This window comes from Diabrotica virgifera, chromosome 7 (genome assembly GCF_917563875.1).
Source record: "Diabrotica virgifera virgifera chromosome 7, PGI_DIABVI_V3a".
NCBI lineage: Eukaryota > Metazoa > Arthropoda > Insecta > Coleoptera > Chrysomelidae > Diabrotica > Diabrotica virgifera.
The window spans coordinates 253,219,187-253,239,405 of NC_065449.1; the positions used below are offsets into that span (position 1 = coordinate 253,219,187).

At 33.5% G+C, this 20,219-nt stretch overlaps 1 protein-coding gene across 1 annotated transcript in view; it reads left to right on the forward strand.

The window, feature by feature from the left end:
- Positions 1–227: 227 nt before the first annotated feature.
- LOC114330293 (angiopoietin-2) overlaps positions 228–20,219 on the forward strand; it is a 448,342-nt gene continuing 428,350 nt past the window's right edge. The window contains exon 1 of the mRNA XM_050656708.1: positions 228–638. Coding sequence (XP_050512665.1) covers positions 406–638 — 233 coding nt within the window. The 5' untranslated portion in view covers positions 228–405. The remainder of the gene's footprint in view (positions 639–20,219) is intronic.

Below are 20,219 nucleotides of genomic sequence, written 5' to 3' on the forward strand. Positions count from 1 at the left end.
GTAGCCCTTTTATTATGTAACGTTATATATTTATTATGTATAAATTGAATCAATTTTGCTCTTAGTTTAAATAACATTCATTTTCTAAGATCGCCGACAGCGCAAACATTCATTTATTAAAACCTCTATACGTGCGTATGCACGGTACCGCTAAAACTAAACCTACCTACGAGTAGTACCACCGAGTGAAAGTAATACCCCAGCATTCGACGTAAACCGCGTCTGGCCCAAACGTGGTCAGTAGTCCATTTACATTCATTCAGACTCGATACTCCACTGCGACAGGTGTAAGTACTCTATCCCACCGACGTTTCGGACGGTACTACCATCCATCTTCAGTATACCGCGGGGCGATTTAGAGCCGTTTTTGTGGTTTTGGAAGTGCGTGTGTGTGGTACTGGTACTATGAAGGGTGGTGCCGGGTGGTACCTGCTCTTGGTGTTGGTAGCCGGTGTTAACGGCTCGAAAAATAAAGAACCTCCGTCGAGATTACCGCGTACTAGTGCTGGACAGTTGGCCGCTGCGGCTGCTGCTCAGAATAAGACTGTGAATCAGTTGCGGGGACTGAAAAATGGGACTGTCGCCGCGAGTAGTACCGTAGGGCCTCCGCCTGGAAGAGGGAGTAGCAGTAGATCAAGGTAAAGTCTTTATCAAAATTAAAAAAGGCAGCTTTACTTTTAATTGTTGACGCTCATGTTGAATACAGGGTGATTCATTAAGAATGTCTGATCTGAGTCGTTGTAGGCCTGGATCTCGCGTACCAAAAAAAGTTTATTAATAGCAAGCTGAAAATTTGTTAATCGTTTAACGGTGTCTAGTCGGACAAACTTTAATGTATGGGAGCACTAGAACAGGGGAAGTTTTAATTGTGGAACGTGAATTTAATTGTGGAACGTGTCATAATGACAGTTTATGATTGTGAAACCTAGCAGGTTGTTTTTAAGTTTATTCGATAGCAAACTTTATATAATACATATATGAAAAAATGTTTGTCCGATAAAAATGTTGGGCATTTTTATAAGTTCGACACGTAGGACATGTCAAATGGCAGGTATTATGTTGGTGATAAATAGCAGTGTGATTTTTGCATGAGAGTTTAATGAAAGGGTAACAAATCAATTGGAAGTTCTGTCCGACAAAATACGTGGGACGTTTTCGTAGTCTGAGGTTCCAAATTCTTAACCTGTTTCACAATTAAAACTTCTATTCCAGTGTTCCCATACATCAAAGTTTGTCCGACTAGACACCGTTAAGCTATTAACAAATTTTTTAGCTTGCTATTAATGAACTTTTTTTGGTACGCGGGATCCAGTGCTATTGTAGATTCTAGACCTCAACATATGATTCTGCCCAACATGCCTTGTACAAATATTGCTAGTTTCCGAGATACCAAGTGTTTAAAATTTAAATATGAATTTTAGTTTTTGAAATAATTTTGTATATTTTCACAATTTCTATTGACAATTTTCCTTTAAAAAATTGAAAAATTTACAATTTTACGTTTTTTCTTACATGAGGATTATTTAGACTCAAATTTGGCATTGCTAATAGAGGACGCTAGTTACGTTTTGTCCTCTTTAGTAAATCAAAGGAAATTTGTGGGTAAAATAATAGAAAATATGACAAAGCGTTAAATTCTGGAAAACATTTTCAGTTTTTTTTATATTATTTCTAAAAAGTTCAATAATTTTTAATTTTACAGTAAAAAAACTTAATTCTCTCTAACAAAACGTAATTGAAGTAAAAAAAAAACAAAAAATTGTAAAACAAATATTCAAAATGTCGCACATTTACTTGATGTCAAATAAATTTTGTCGATATTTTAAATCAAATTCGCGGTTTCCATTCTCTTTCTCAATTGCAACTAAGGCTTCATTTGCGACCAAATTGAAAAATCTTATTTTTCTTCTTACGGTACCTATCCGTTCCGGATGTTGGCGATCAGCATGGCTATCCCAACTTTGCTTTCTGCTGTTCGAAATAGTCCGGTTGTAGATATATTGAAGCACTTTCTTATGTTTTAATGTCAAGATATTCCTCTTCTCCCTGGTCCTCTCTTTCCAAATACCTTGCGCATCATTATTCTAGTCCAATCAGAGAGTGCAGCAAGCACCTGTACCGGTTTCGAAACTTATTAGTCTCTCATCAGGAGGCACATACGCTGCTCTCTCTGATGGCAGGGATGCCCTGGCGGTCACTGCTAGCAAAAACTAAGTTTTCAGTCTAATTACACATAAAACAACATCAAAACGAAATTTCGTTGCAACGAAATTGAAAATGGTTATTCATTTTCAATATTCTTTACTTATATCTGATATGCTCGACGTTATTATCTGCAAACCATCTAAGCTATCTGAAAATCTTTTGAAAAATCCAAAGAACTGATCAGGACTTCTTAGTGGCCAAGCAAACTCACTTCGATGAATAATCCATCTATTTGAAAACTGTTGATTTAGTTATTGACGAACTTCTAAAGTAATGTGGTGGTGCACCGTCGCCGTCATGTAAAAATAATATATTGTTTCTTAAGGCGAGAGGTATATCCTCTAGTAATGCGTGTAAATGTTCTTGAAAAAAATCTAAATAGAAAGGTCCATTTAAATCGGTCCAAAAGGACCTATTAAGTGGTCACATATTACAACACACCAAATTGTGAAAATAAAGTCGTGTTAAAAATGGGTTTCTCTCTTAGCGTGAGGATTTTCAGCATCCGACAAATGATTATTTTTCCAACTAAATATTTCTTGTTTTCAATAAATTATTATTTGTTTTTCAATAATTTTTCGCTCATTATAGGCTTCATAATTGCTATAATAAACTATATTTAAAAAAAGTGACTAACTTAAATCAAAAAAAATTTCGTTAGCAAAGAATATAGATTAATTTAGGACGTGGCTCTTTTAAATAATCATTGTATCGCTCAATGTGAGTACAAATACAGTACAATGAAAGAAAAATCCAAGACACCAAAGAAAAGTTCAGAAACAAAGTCTACCAGGAAGTAAACAACACAAAAAAGTGCAAATAAAGGAATACTGTTAAGTGCAGCTGATTATCTAATGTCTGAATAGAAAAATATCTTCAATGCCCTGTTAAGTGGACATGACGAAGAGAAAAAAGCCAAACAAATAAAATTAGAATGTGAAGATATCCATGACAGAAAAGCAGAACAAGAAGAAATGAATACAATTCAAGACTTAAAGAACAATAAAAGCCATGGAGCTTTTAGGAAACACTAGGAAAATTAATTGGGTTAGTAATTATTTGGGAAGAAGAGAATATGTTAGTAGAATGGACTGATGCACGTATTTTTCCAATTCACAAAAAAGGAAATCATCCTCACAGTCACATTGACCACTGTGATTCGACCATTAGGAAAATTACAAATGGTAAAATAATTGTAAAGTTTTTAGACTCCTCTGCAATAATTAGTGTCGCATTTAAACTGTATTTTAGATCTTTTTGGCATTTTCCTTTTTGTATTATTTTTATTATGGTGATCGCAAATCTATCATGTTTCGCAGATAAGCAAGTTTTTACTTATCTGTGAGATACATTTATTAGGCGATCAAATGAAAATATCAAATTTTACAATACTGGTGCCATATCTGAAAGGACACCACACACATAGAAAGTAATTTGTCACTCAAGTGCAATAAAATTCACATGAATAGATTCGTCTTGAAATTATAATCATTTCATATCTTTATGCCAACTCTGAAAACGTCGTAAATTTGTATATATAAATCTAAAATTAAATGGCTATGTACGTGAGTTAGAGAGATAAGGAAAGATATTTTGTGAATTGTCACTTCATAAATCTTTTTGCATGTATTAAGGCAGAAGCTTACTCTTATATTATAGATAATATTCCTGTAATCGGCTTAGCTCACGCTGGGTTAAGCTGTTTCCAATTTCAAATAGACTAATAGTATATATGAATAACACTTTTATGGACTTCAAAAATGTGATTTCCATAAACTTTAATTACAATTTACGCCGTTATTAATCAAAATTCAGAGTTCGCGCAATGATATAAAATAATTGTAAGTTCGAGATGAATCTATTCATGTAAATTTTATTGCCTCTGAGTGACATTATATTTTCCATAAGATGTCTGTGGTGTCTTTTTTATAATACCTATCCGAATATACCGTAATATTAACATTGTAATTATCTATTTTGTTGAGACTTAAGCCGCAATAAATTTATCAATAAATCTCGAGATAAAGTAATAATCTTCTTAATAATCAATTTCATAAATCATACATTACTAAAATCTATAATTATTTTAATTGTACATTGCCGCGTTCTTTATACAATGTTATGAATATAAACAATTATCATTTGTAATGATGCAATTCTGACTAAGCTCCAAACACAACACAATGAAAATCCCATAATTGCTTTAATGGGAAAAATAAGAAAACAAGGATTTTTACAAAATGGCGTTTAGTAAGAGTTCGTAAAAAAGATTAAATGCAAATCTTAAATCTTTTATCGCAATTAAGATCGGTAGATTGTTTAATGTGGCAATATAATTCCTAAAATGCTAACTATTTAAGGCACATAAAAGGCACACATGTTACAAAAGACTTCATTTGAATATAATGATGTATAGACAAGATACATTTATAATAAGTAAAGCTCGGGTCATAGGCAAAATGCCTTTTTTTGCCTATTTTGCCTATTCTAGGCGTTTTTTGCACATGTTGCCTTTTTTTCGTTAAATTACGACTGTTTATGTCTTTTTAAATTGCATGCTTCTGCTTGTTATTGTGAAGTATTTTAACGAAGATAGTCGATCTCTTCTTTAAACACTTCACTATTTTTGCGACGTGAAATATCTGTTCAACACATCTCCAATCACTGATATTCCTTAGCCAATATTTCTTCTTTCTTCTCAAGCTTTTTCATCCCTCCACTCTTCCTTGCATAATGACGTGTAGCAGAGAGGATTTATCGTTTCGAAGTTTGGGTCCCAGATACAATATTTTTCTTATTTTAATTGTGTTCATAAGTTTTGTGGGAAGTTTCAGAATACGCCTATATAGCCACATTTCGAATGCGTTAAATTTTTTAGGGATTTGGCATTGTCAACAAGGGTTTTCGAGATCACCATGCATTTGGTTTTATCTATATTCATCGTTAGTCCCATCTTTTTGCTATCTCTATTAATGATTTCTTGAAGAATTTGTAAATCATCTAAATTCTCTGCTATGATTTATGTATTGTCTGCAAATCTTACGTTATTAATGATGCTCCCTCCAATCCTTAAAACCCTCAGTTCTTTCTCATAGTGCCTCCTGAAATATTAGTTGGGAGTACACATTAAACAATTGTGGCGACAGCGCGCATCCATGTCTGACTCCTCTTTGAATTTCTACTTGGTTTGTCTCACTCTCTTCCACCCGTACGACCGCTGTTTGATTCTAGTACTTGTACATTTATACATTTATTCGCTATTATACATTCGCTACTTTGAAACATTGGACCGAAACAAATCTTTGATTAATACAAAAAGCAAATCATGACTGTATGGAAGCAAGTATGGACTGTATGGACTTGCTTCCATACAGTATGATGTGAACTTGTCAGATAGAGCTCATTGGTACCTCGGGCGAAAAACATTGGATATCTTAATCATCCATGTTATAATTCACATCTTTGTCATATGTTCCGATGACGGATCAATTGTAAAGGGTTTTTACCCTGTTATTTTTACTTTGGTGGCTTGCATGTAGATTCTAAGATTGCACTGATGATGATCGGTCAACCGATCGAAAACTAGTTCTGTCTTTGATGTAGCCCTGTATAGGGATTTTAACAAATATACCTTTTATAAAGGATTTTATGTTTTTGTAATGGTATACAGCCAACTACAGGAAATTTTTCCTCGTGGATTTTTAAACAATTATTATGTATATCAGTTGTTTAGTCGGTTGCTGTACCCTAGCTAATAAAAATAAGAGAACTACAATGCAGAGATATCTCTATGAGCCGTTTATTTTTAAATTAAAAACAGTAGGAAGTGATACCTCAACAACAAACGGTATCGTATCTCGTATTGAATCTATTCTATCAAAAATTTCTATGCAGCTATTAGGCAACTCGTCGTTTATTGAAGACTCACGTACCATTCACAGTTCCAATCTGGTGGTAGAATCAGTGATACACAAATTAGATAAATATACTTTTTGATACTTCCTTTGTACTAAACTCTTCACGTCTGTATCGACGAATAGATCTTTTGTTACGATTTACTATTACTTAATCGATTTTTTAATCGATTTTAATATGTATTATTGCGTTATTATTTATTAACGATCCTCTTAGTCACCTGTGTATCATCCAGTTTCATCACGTGATTATTTTCTGTTGAAAAATATGCTGTTTTGATATTTTTTCATCTTTTTCATAAGTAATGTTTTAGTGCCCATACTTTATTGTTCACTAGAATATAAACCCTTACTAGCTTTAATTTTCTTATAGCTGCTCTCTCTTCTCTTTTCAGTACGACCGTCAATTGACAGTTTTTCGATATATCTTTTTCAATCTGTATGTCTATTTTCCCATTTCTCTCTTTTTTTCTTTAACATACCTTTTAGGTGCCATAACTTGCATTAAAATCAGTTTAGTTTCCTTTATTGAAATTTCTTTAACGTAAATCCCTGTTTTGTATGTTTATTATTCGCCCAATTTCGTTTTCCTGCTATTTCTTCTTTCCTCTATTCTTCTTTTTATCTTATTTTCTAAACGTTGTTTATTTTCCATTATTTATTGGATACTCTGCTTCATACTGGTGTAAAGTTTATCTATATCTGTATTTCCTTTTTATATAAAATTTCGCTTTGTGAGGGAAAAACTGTCGATCTTCTTTTTGCTCTGTATTTCCGAGTATCATGTACTTTGACTTTTCCCGATTTATTTGTATGTCAAAATATTTTGCCTCCTTTTACTTGTTATAACATTTCTTAATTCCTTTTTGGTTTTCGTTAGAATAGTAATATCATCAGCGAAGGCCATACATTGATGATTGATGTTTATTTTTGAAGATACTTTTAATCGTTTTAACTCGGCTATTTCTGATTATTGTTTCCAATAACAAATTAAAAAGCACCGTGGATAACGGATCTCTTTGTCTAAGACCTCTATTCACTTCAAAATCTTCCGATGAGAATCCTCTTCATACTAGTACATGATTTCGTGTGCTACTCAGAGTCATTCTTACTAACCTAACCAGTTTTGCGGGCATGCCCAAGGAGCTCAGTGCTTCGTACATTTTATTCCATCTTATCCTATCATAATCTATAAACAACACATGAAGGGATACCTTATGGTCATAGCATGTAGTCTGGATTTCTTTTATTGTAAAAATCTGATCTGATACTGATCTATTAACTCTAAAACCGGTCTGATACCTAGTTTATCTTCAGTAAATCTGTTGAGTCTTTCTCTTAGAATCCTGGCTTATACTTTGTAAAAAGTATCCAATAGACCAATGTGTGTAATTTTTACATGCTGCCAGTGTCTCTCTTTTTTGTATACGGAGCATAATAAAGCTTTGATATAATTTTTGGGCATATGTTGTCTTCCCTTGCCCTCTTGATAAAGCTATATATCTTTTTTTTTGTAGTTCTGCCGCTCCATTTTTTAGCATTTCCACAGCTGTTTCGTTTTCTCCTGGTATTTTGTTATTTTTGTGCCCATTGATTATACTTCTAATCTCTCCTTCACTAGGAAATTCTATTATTATGCCATCAGCCCCTACAAGGAAATTTTCATTCTCATCTGTATTTTGTCCATTCAGTAGTTCACTTAAATGTCTCTTCCGTATATTCATTACTGATTCTTTTTCACTCGTGAGTGTTTCATCTTCTTTTTTCAGAAAACAGTTTTGGAACCAATATCATTACTTATTTATTTGCCTTGACTATATTTCCGTTCTTGTCCTTATGTAAAACCTGTTTTTACAAACACTAAAAAGATTAAATTACAATTTTGTAACAAAGGAAACAAATGTTACACGAAAACTGTTAACCTTAACTAGTCCTCATAGGCACATTCCACTAATTTCGTTTCATAATGCATCTTAATGAAGCTCCCTTTTATTACCAGAGAATGATCCATGCATTATTCATAAGAGATTAAAGCACCAGTAACTTTAATTGCTTACTATGTAAAATGTAGATCTCTCGATTAAACGTGAGATAAAAAATCTTAAAGTCATTAACACTCCTATCCAATTACCCAAGTTACCTTTTCAACAATTATGAGCGAACAATATCCTCTCTTTTCAACGACAATTGCAATGCAAGGTACTAACTAAGCAGATAACAGCTATTTGGCAATATTTTCTGAATGGACAGGAAAACCATAAATAATGTGTTTCAAAATCTGTCACAAAACATGAATAAAGATAAAGGATGTGTTTGAAAAAATGAATATGAAAAGAATTTGTAACAATCACATTAAGCAAATGGTTCTCCGAGTAAGCCTTGAGGTGTACTTAAGATTAGTTTTTCTTAGACTGCAATTGTATTATAATTTTTTTTAAATTGATAGATTAGGAGATTGTTATATTCTCATATATGCGCCAATGTCATTTGGGAAGAATGGTTCTTAGAATTCATTATCAATACATCTATTTAACATAATAATAACAAAAAAATATAAAAGATAAACAAATTTATTATGAAATAATGGAAAGTCACTGTTTCATACAGACTATGTTGCGCTTTTGTGCTGCAGAATTTTATTTTTATACATAGAGACTAGCCCAGCCAAATAAAATCTATGTAATGTTATTTTATTTTTATATACAATCTTCTAACACTTGTTTTAATTTAATTACAGTCTTTTAAAACTAACACAAAAAACACAATTAATTTATGACATCTCATGTACTTTATGATACAAATCAGTGGCGGCTCGTGGCCTTTGAGACAGGGTCGGCAAGATTTTTTGTCTCCTCATATAGGTATACCATCAAACTAAAAGGCTTAAATCATCATAGGAGATTTTGTTGTTTTTTGTTTTTTTTTTATTTGATGTACTTGACATTCTCTCTTGTTTCATGGTGTTTCGACAATACGTATTGACTCTTTTGAGACAAGATAAATCCCGTTTATTTGAGGCAGAAATTGGGGGTAGTGGTGATAAGAAAATTGATGAACAGTTTGTTATAATGAATTGCAGTACATTACTACATAGAATTATACATACATATTTTGTAACTTATCCCACTTTCTGAAAATATTTGGATCGGCATAATTTTTAAGTACCTAACTTGTTATAATAAATATCTTAGAAATTCTTTGGCGGAGGTAACTTTTAAATTTTGAATCGTCAAAGAGGTCAAAAGTTTGCAAATCTTCAAAATTCGAAAAACGAGTATTTATTTGCATATATTAGTAGGTATCCAAAATTTCAAGATATACCAACTCGTTTTTCGAGAGATGTATCATGTTGTTGTCTTTTTTGGGATGGTTCGGAAATATCAAGCGAATCCAAAATGTCACTGCGTATATATTGGAAACTACCATCATTACGAAAATCTCTGAGATTTTGCACCAGCTTTCGTATTCTATTTTTTGAATAAATAATGTCAGTTGATTGATTTTGATTTTTATGAATATCTTGGGCAAACTCTGTCTTAAAAATATTTAAAAGAATATTGAAAGTAATTATTTAATAAAGTTCTCAAACCGATTGCTTCACGGATCGAGGTATCGCCAATTTCAAAATCGTCGCCTTCGATAATAAAATCAAAAACTTCCAAAAGCTGTTCACGAAAATCTGCTACAGATACTAAAACTATTAGATAAACTGCTTAGATCTGCTTAGATAAACCTAATCGAGATTTAAAATTTCATCGCGTCTGACAAACTGTTCGCTTTTTTTTTCGAAACAAATTTGTTTTAAAGCAGTAATCCGTTTAGGTGAGCTAAACTGGCAAGAAAAGACGTTATTCTTTATTTTTTTACACGTATCATGCAAAACTAAATTCATTATATGCGCATAATAGTGAGTAAATAAAGCTTGTGATGCAATATGTAGTTTTAACTTTTGACTGAAGACCATTCAATTCACCACACATCGCAGCAACGCCGTCATAAGATTGCCCCAGTTTGCCCTATCAATTTATTTTTGATATCAAAAAATTTTAATCTGTTCTTTAAAACACCAAAAATATATTCTGCCTTATTGCTTTTACTCACGTCTCTAAAACCTAAAAACCTCTCATAAATATTACCACGTAACGCGTATCGAACAACAATAATTGATAATTAATTGTGAATGACATGATAATCAGAAGTTTCATCTACTTCCAGCGAAAAGCAAATGGTTTTGTAAATCTCAGATTCAATAACGTTATTTTTTAAAAATGTAACTATTTGATTAGGTATATGTATTAGTTCATTCTGTATTACGAATACACTTCGAATCAGAAAGTAAATATTTCTAAAACAATTTCATCATTATCTCTATAATTACTTTGATTTTTAACAAATGCTTCGATCCATCATGTCCACTAAATGATAATTCCTGACAACTTAAAAAAATTGCAATATCAATTAAACGACGTAAAACGGCGTGATTATTTTTGACAATTTTTGCCGATGCAATCTGGCGATGCCAAATGAAACACCGACCGGCAGATTTAAATATGCCGTACCTGCCTGCGGAGAGAATGTATGTTCGCTTGCTCATCGACTTGTTATTTCGTTGAGTTTTACGCGTGAATCTTCAAGCTACGGAGTGCTACGGATGAGTTAGTTACGGCTAGCCGAAAACTCAGATGAATGGCTCGGATCATTCATTTTTTGAGAAGTCTGTTATGCACAGGGATCACTTAACGCTCGGATTGATCAAATCCTTTTAAAAACCATGAATAAAATTTAGTCTGTATTATCTGACAGATTTTTTTTATTTGCCAGATAGGTACAAATATTAAAAAAATCTATCTATATAAATGTGGACCCTGCCGACCCTGACCGGCCGCCACTGATATAAATACATTTATTAGACTAACTCTCCACAATTACCATCATCATCATCAATGGTGCTACAGCCCTATAAAAGAGCCTCGACCTTCCCAAGTCTATTATGCCAGTCAGTCCTATCCATTCCAACCGTTGCCATTTTGCTTCGCCTATTTTTCTCTCATCCTTATCTACGCCATCCTTCCATCTGAGTTTTGGCCTACCCCTACTTATACTTCCCACAGGTTGTGACATAAGGATTCTTCTAGGAGGGTTGTTCTGCTGTGATCTTGCTAGATGTCCTATCCATCTTAGTCTTCCGATTTTTATAAGAGATACTACGTTTTTTAGTAGTAGATAATATCGTAGTATATAGTATATAAATATTTCTCTCATTACCCTTTGTTCAAATATAAGCAGAAGATTTTCATTTGCCTTGGAGATGGTCCATGTCTCCGATCCATATGTCAACACTGATTGTAGAAGGGTTTTGTATATAGTTAATTTTGTTTTTTTGGCCTAAGTTTCTGTTTCTCATATGTCTACTCAGTCCAAAATAGCATTTGTTTGCTAGGATTATCCTTAATATCCTTCGCTTGATTTCTTCCGCCATGACGTTCTCCTTGGTGATCAGGGAGCCAAAGTATGTGAATTTATCCACCACTTCAAAGTTAGGGTTTTCAACCGTGAATTGGCGACCGATGTTTCTAGCTCTATTGTCGTATTGATGCCATCATCTTAGTTTTCTCCTCACTTACTTGCAGGCCCATATTTTATGAGGCATTTGAGAAGGTGGTATACATCCTCTCCACAATTATAATTTGTCTATATATATTTTCTCTCCCGTTCTTCTGGAATTTCATCGAAGTCTCTTAGCGGAATGTTGGCTCTAGGCCACCATTACTTGTTCCTAGGTTTGACAAACTGCATGCAGTCTCGAACACATCCTTTATAGCATGTTTTGAACAGCGTGGAATCACATATACTAGATAGGTAGCTTCTTAAAACGTTTGGTTTTGTCCTCTTTGTTAACCTGTTCAAAACCTTTTCAAAGCTGTTCGAGAGCTGATCAGAACCTATTTGAATGGTGACTGTCACCATGTCAAAAGTCAAAGTGCGCTAAAGTGTTTTTTTGGGCTCTTTATTTCTTTTTTTGTTTCATATGTATTCTTTTGTTTCTGCATTCTTGATCTCTTATGAGCAGCCACTTTTGGTGGTTTACTGTAAAGAGACCCAAATCATTAGACCGAAAGTAGTAGACCGAACTCATTAGACCAAAAAGCACTTTACCGAAACCTCACTAGACCGAACAGTAGGAGACCGAAAAGCAGGAGACCGAAAAGCATTAAGTACATAATACAGGGTGCTCAAACAGGATTGTAATCTGGCCAAGAGTAACATCAACCTCCCTTCACCATTTATCCAGGCATAGGACTATCAGCACAAAGTATTGGCGAGTTTAGAAGTTGTTTTTTTTGCTTTGTTTTTGTTTGTTTTTTGTTTTTATTTGGTTTTGGTTTATTTTTTATTTATTATGTACAATACTAAATATTAATGTAATTAAATGTAATTACAACTAAACGTTATTTGGTTGGTTATTAGAAACAGTTAAAATGGTGTTAACTCATTCTACCCTTAATTTATTTTTACCTTCACTAATTTGTTTAACGGATAAAAAATATTTCATACCAGACTTTACAGAGTAACAATTTACACAGTAATAATATAAAATAATACAAAAAATACAATAAACAAAAGGACAGGTATACAAAATATTAGTGTATTTTACTGCAATCTTTTTTAATTTATGTACCATTTCGGTCTAATGTTGTTCGGTCTAGTGAGGTTTCGGTGAAGTGATTTTCGGTCTAATGAGTTCGGTCTACTGTTTTCGGTCTGTGTACCACTTTGGTTAGGCTTTTTCTTTTCTTTTATTTGGATTTCTAACTTTGTTGTCCGTCAATATGGTTTTCGTTTTTATAATTATTTATCTGGTTATTTTCCCCATTTTTTATTAATGATCTGAAATGAGGATATGAACAATTTTATTTCTAAGTGATTTCCACACTTTATAAAAAACTGATTAGCATTTTCATTAGGAACAAGTATTATAGTTTGTTTCAGAGATCAATGGTCGATTTTCCTCTACTCCATTCATCCGGTACATAATTTGATATCCCATCAGGTGTGCTCTGCTCATATTTATAGTAAAATGTTTATAGTTTCTATCGAAACGATAAATAATAGCGAACCATTTATTAGAATAATAGCTTTCACCGTTAACATAATAAAAGGTTAGTTCACATATTATATGTAAATAAACTAATTCACTTAGTCAATTGTCAAACCGTCTCAGCTCTCAACGCTTTCTATAATAGACATTTTTTGTATCTATATTGTTTTCGGGTGATTTCCCATTAAAGGATGATTGATGTCTATGAAGATGTTAATAGAAGACAAATAATTACATACTTTTTCTTCACTTTATGTTGCTATTAACGAGTGTATAGCTGACAATAGTGTGAAGGTGTTTATATAAATTATTGAGGAAGTAGCCAATTAAGTATTATGTTTTTCGTAAAAAGTTTTCGTAAAAATTAATAAAGTTGTAGATGTTCTTATTTAATACTTTCGTTCTAATAATCTAGGAGCTAGATAGGAGTCAGCGTGGTCTTTTTAATTCCGATGGATCCACCCTAGTTTTTTTATGCATTTTTGGCTGCCGATTACGAATCTCGACAGTGTGACAGTGTGCCCCTCAGCAAACTATGGTCAACCCTACAGCAAACCAATATTAAACATGGTCTTATCAAATCAGTCCAAAAACTGTGTAAGGATCAAGTATGTCTGAGGAAATTAAGGGCACGAAAGAATTGAAGCAGGGTTGTTGTATTTCGCCTACCCTTTACAAAATTTATTTGGAACAAGCATTCAATATGTGGAAAAGAAAATGTAACGGCATGGGAATCCCTCTCAATTACGAAACAACACTATACACAATATGTTTCGCTGATGACCAAATTCTGATTGCTCAGGATAACGACGACTTGAGTTACATGACACCGAAGCTAATAGAAGAATATAACAAATTTTATACTCGAAGTTAACATTAAGAAAACTGAAGCCATGTATATTGGAGGGACAAAGCAGTCCATTACATTAGACGATGGGATAAAAGTTAAACACTGTGATGAATACAAGTACCTGGGAATGAAGATAACTCGAGATGGAACACTCGATGCTGCTTTAAAGATAGAAACATATAGGGTAGAAAAGTCGTATTTATGATGAACGATATTCTGTGGGACCAAACAATATTTAAAGCGAACAAAGAGCTCATATACAATACGAATACGACACTTATTAAAAGTGTAATCACATATGTCAGTGAAGTTTGGCAGCTGAAACAAAGAACAGGGAAAATGTTACTAGTAACAGAAATGGACTTCTGGAGAAAAGCAGTAGGCAAATTAAGAAGAGATCGGATACCAAATGAGAGAATACGAGAAATGATGGGAGTCACACATACAATAATTGACGACATAAAAACAAAACAACTAATATGGTACGACCATGTACAGAGAATGCCAGATGACAGGATCCCTAAACAGATTTTTACGTGGACACCACTAGAGAGAAGGAAAAGATGAAGGCCGAGAAGAAGCTGGAGGGAGGGAATCAAAAAAGAACTAGAGGAATGAGAAATCCCTCCAGGTCTATGGTCTGATGCCTTTTAAGATGTAAATATAAAGCAATACAGAGTGATGAATAAGTTGATAAGGGGAACTATAATTGCATCCACGACCTGTGATAACAATCTTTAGCGAACTAGTTCCTTTTATACTCACAAAAGTGAATCCAAATAAAATGAAAGTAAAAATGATTCAGATTTGATTACACGACAGGGCCTTTACTATGTTTTTATACGTATTTCGGCTTTACCGTAGCCTCCTCAGAGCACCTGTATAAAAACACTGAAATTTAATCAAATCTTTTCATCTCTTTGGTGTAATTATAAAAATAATTACCAAATATGCTACTAGCACCATCTATGAAAGTATGTCAAAATCTATGTCACCATCTAGTATGTCAAAAAAGCCAGGAACAAAAATTCGAATTGTTATCCTCTGATGCCTTTTAAGATGTAAATATAAAGCGAGAGTGATGAATTAGTCGTCAAGAGCATCTATATTTGCAACCACGACCTATATGTTTATTGCTCAAATTTGCTTAAAACCCTTATAAACAAATTAATTTACAATTTTTTAAAGAAAATTACCAATTCAAACGATTATAACTGTAATACAAATAGAGATAATAGTAGATTATACCACGAGTCAATAATGATGGCTATTATTCCCGAGGAATATTTACGAACCAAGCCGCGTTAGCGGCGAGGGAGTAACATTCCGAGGGAATGAGAGCCATTATTGCGAGTAGTATACTCTACTTTATCTACGACAAATTAATTAATTTAAGATTTTTAATGAACAACTTTATTTGTTAAAAACATTAAAATTAGTAATAGTACAATTAATAAACTGAATTGGTTGAGAATCATCATTAACTTTAGTAGAGTTTTTAATACAAATATTTGGGATCTCGATTGCTGTAGAACAAGAAGATGGTACATTACTGTTTATCATGCTGTTGCTGTAGCTAGTTCTACAATTTCTGGTGGTGTACAATTAAAAGATTCTTAATTTTCGTCCATCTCAACACAAACTGTCAAATATACTATTCGTTTGACAGTGACACTTTTTGAGGTTGATTATTTTGTTTCCGTGGTGAATTTTGTGATTGTTGTGCCAGAGGGATTAATAGCTATTAATCCCGCATTATTAATCCCTAAGGGATTATTATATGGCATTATATTGCAAACACCACAAGTATAATACATATATTATGTATCAGTCGTAGATAAAGTAATTTAATACATATTCTTTCAAAGTCTATAAACTAAATTATAAAATGAGACTTTGCGAAGCTCATTGGCATGCGTAAAAGCCGAGTTTTGATAGAAAAAGCTTACTTCGAAAAATACATATTTTGGAACCATTTCGCACTAATTTTACAATATCTCGAGTTCTATTTATTGGATTAAAGTTTAGTAAACGCCATTTTTTTATTTTTAATCAAGAAACAAATTCTATTTAAAAAAATATCTCGTTTAGTTTATGAATCAGAGCCTTATACACAATTTATAAACAATTAAATTGTTTATAACAAGTTTTTGACCACTCGGATCTAAATCCACCCTCGAAATTCATTCGTAATCAGCAACCAAAAGTACATAAAAAATTTAAAAGGCCACGGTGGCCCCTGGACTAATATTAATGACAAATAATTATATACTTTTTCTTCACTTTATGTTGCTATTAACTTCTGTACAGCACAACACCTGACAATAGTGTGAAGGTGTTGGTATGAATGATTGAGGAAGTAACCAATTAAGAGTTATTTTAGAAGTTTTCGTAAAAATTAATAACATAAGTTGTAGATGTTCTTATTTAATACTTTCGTTCTAATGTGATGGAAAAATTACGAAATTTAAAACGGAGAGAGTGGTCGTCGATAGAAATTGTAAACACCAAACAAGAAACCAGTAGTTGAGGTTTATGACACTAATTACTTATTAATTTTTAATTTATTAAATGTACTTAGTTAATTGACACTCTTGTTAATTCACTAAACGGAGGAAGTTGACAGAATGTATATAATTTCCTTGAGTTAAGTGGGAAAGTTCAAATTTATGGGGAAAATAAAGAATTAAAATATTGTTACTGGTGTCCCCTAACAAAGAAAAACTTTAAACTACCTATTTAGAATACAATACAGCATGATGTATCGTGCCTATTAGTTCCTAATCTAGAAATATTTAGAGCAGTTGAAAAAATTTATCAAGAATTAGCAATATACAAAAAGGAAGTATATACATTACTGTGCAAAAAGGAACTGGAGAAAAGTACAAAATCAAAAGCAATATTGGTAAAGAGGAACTCAAAGCTATCAAAGCTCTAAAAGGACATGAGTCCATAATAATACATATTACCAGCTGACAAGGGCAACGAAACTATCATTGTGGACAATAGACGATGTCAGGAGAGAATCCAAGAATTGATCTCTAATGGATCTTACACAAAACCAAAAAAAGATTCAATCAAATCAATGAAAAACAGAATATATAAAACAATCCACAAATTTAAGGAATATCTGATAGACTACCACAGAAGAACACTAATACCCCACTAGCAAATTAGATTATGAAAAATTAATCTTAGAACACCGGTACACAATAACCTCGAAGACGTATATATATATCGGGTGTTCTACAGCATTCGCCGTTTCCCGCATCCTATTCGCCATGCTTTTCGGTCACGAATATCTTCCTCGTTGAGTTGTCTACTGTTCATTGCTTTCTCTACGTCTTGTATCCATGTTCTCTTCGGTCTGCCTCTTTTTCTTCTCTCGGGTGGTACATACTGGATCATTTTCTTGGGCCATCTTGTTGGTCCCATTCTCTGGACATGCCCGTACCATATTAATCTTTTTTGTTCTATTCTGTCTATAATATCCTTTTCTACTTCCATTCTTTCTTTTATTTCTTCGTTTGGGATATGCTGCAGTTTAGATATTCTGCAGCTTCTTCTAAGCGCGTCCATTTCTAAAGCTTGAAGTCTTTTATTTTGTCGGTCTTTTACTTCCCACACTTCCGAGTTGTACAGGACAATTCCTTCCACGATAGTTTGGTAGATTTTTTTCTTTGTCTGATTTTGCAGTCCTGTACTCCACCAAATGCCATTTAGCTGTTTTATAGCTTTTCTTCCTTGGCTTATTCGATATTCTATATCTTGATCGCATGTGGAGTTTTTGTCAAAAATTGAACCTAGATATTTAAATTCATCACATCCTTTTATGTATTCCCCTTCTAATTCTAAGTCTTCAGTATCACCTCCGACTACAAGGTATTCAGTTTTCTCCATGCTCATTTCCAAACCCCATTTTTGGTACTCCTCTTTCAATTTTCTAATCATGTAACTGGCGTCATCTTTATCAGCAGCAATCACAACTTGGTCGTCAGCAAATAGCAACGTATACAAATAAGAATCTCCTACTGGTATCCCCATTGTTTGGCATTTCCTAGTCCAATATTTTAACACATGTGTAAGGTAAATTTTAAATAAAGTGGGCGACAGACAGCATCCCTGCAAAAGGCCTTTCGAAGTTTCAAAGGTATTTGAAAGTTTCGTTCCAATTTTAATTGCTGTTGTTGCATTAGCATAGAGATCTTTTATTGTTTGGATGTATTTTCTATTTAAAGTGGTTTGTTGTAATACCTCAAACATTTTTCCTCTGGGAACGGTATCGTATGCTTTTTTTAAATCTACAAATACCATGTGAGTTTCTAGATTTCTACCAGAACGTTTTTCTAGTAATTGCCTTATGCAGAAAATGTTATCTGTGCATGATCTACCTGCCCTAAATCCACTTTGTTCTTCGGAATCTTGCCACTCCTTTTCTATCCTTTTCTTTATTATTCGTCCGTACAGTCTTCCAACTGAGCTGGTCACACTAATGCCTCTGTAATTATTACAATTTTTTCTACCACCCTTTTTGTATATAGGGGTAGTTATGGAGTTTTTCCACTCAGAGGGCACGCCACTATTGCCTGAAAGGCATCCGTTGAATATTTCAACTAAAATTTCTTTTGCCTGTGTCGTGCTGTGCTTAATGAGTTCAATTGGAATACCTCCGGGACCAGGAGCTTTATTGTTTTTCATTTCTCTTAACGTTAGTTCTAGTTCTCGAATAGTTATATCTTCTAGTTGTTCCAGGTTGTTTGGGGCGATGATGGTTTGCCTTACATATTCCTGTCTATTCTCTTGCAATAGGTTACTAAAGTATGTTTCCCACTCGTTTACACTTATAAGGGATATCTGGCATCTTTCTTGTACGTTTTGTCTTGTATTTGATATTGTTCTCCAAGCTTCTCTGCTTTTTGTTCCTCCCATAAGAGTGTCTATTTCTTCACATTTCTTCAGCCACATATTTTCTTTGGTTTTAATCACTTCTTTTTTTGTTTCCATTCTTATTCTTGCGTAGGTTTTTCGGTCTTCTGAGCAATTGGTACTGAGCCATTTTTGATATGCTTCTTTTTTTTCCCTCGTCTTTTCTTTTAAAGAATCTGTAAACCAAGGGTGATTAGTGTTATTTGAGGATTTTTCCCCTAACGCTTCGAATGCAGCTTCATGTAAGCACTTTTTTAGCCGATCATATTTTTCATCTGCTGTTCTTGTATTAAACTGTGTATTGGTTATCTTTTGGCTCAGTCTTAATTTAAAAAGAAAGGAGATTGAATTATCTTTCAGTGCGTCGATGTTGTATTTGTACTGAGGCGGGTGTTCTTCTGTAATCTCTTCCTGGGTCTCTTCAATTTTGTTGTTCAAGATATATGGAAAGTATAGATCTGCTCTGAGTAAAAAGTGGTCAGTTCCACATTCTGCACCTCTATAGACTCGTACATCTTTCGTCACAATTGATGATTTCTGCTTCATGATGACGTAATCTATAATCGATTTCAATTGTCGGGTTGGCTGCGTCCATGTGTATTTATGGATGGATCTGTGTTGAAAAAATCCATTCGTTATCCGTAAGGAATACGCTTCACATAGTCCCACAAGTCTTGTTCCGTTGTTGTTAACAGTTTCTTCGCCAAATCTTCCCACAACGTCGTCATTGATCTTTGACCCAGTTCTGGCATTGAAGTCGCCCATCATGATAATCTCTTTTCGGTTGCTGATTTTTGAGATGGTGTCCGCTAGGCTTTCCTCAAATTTATCTTTTACATCCTGGTTTGAATCATCGGTAGGAGCATATACAACAAATATTTCTAATTCTGTGTTATAGAGTTTTAGACCTACTCTTAAAATTCGTTCATTTACGTATTCCCAATCTTTTATACTTTTCTTATATTTCTTGCGTATTGCAAATGATACTCCTGACTTTGCTCTGTTCTCCTTCTTCACTCCGCTGTAGATATGAATGTAGTTTTCCTTTTGTTCCATTCCAGTTCCTTTCTTTTTTGTTTCTGTTAGAGCGCAGATATCTATGCGATTCATTTTTAGTTCTTCAAAAATATTATGTTTTGTAGAGATTCCTTGAATATTCCATGTTCCGAAAATCATCGTCCGTTTCCGTAGCCTGTTTCGTTTTCCGTAAGTTCCATCCTGGATC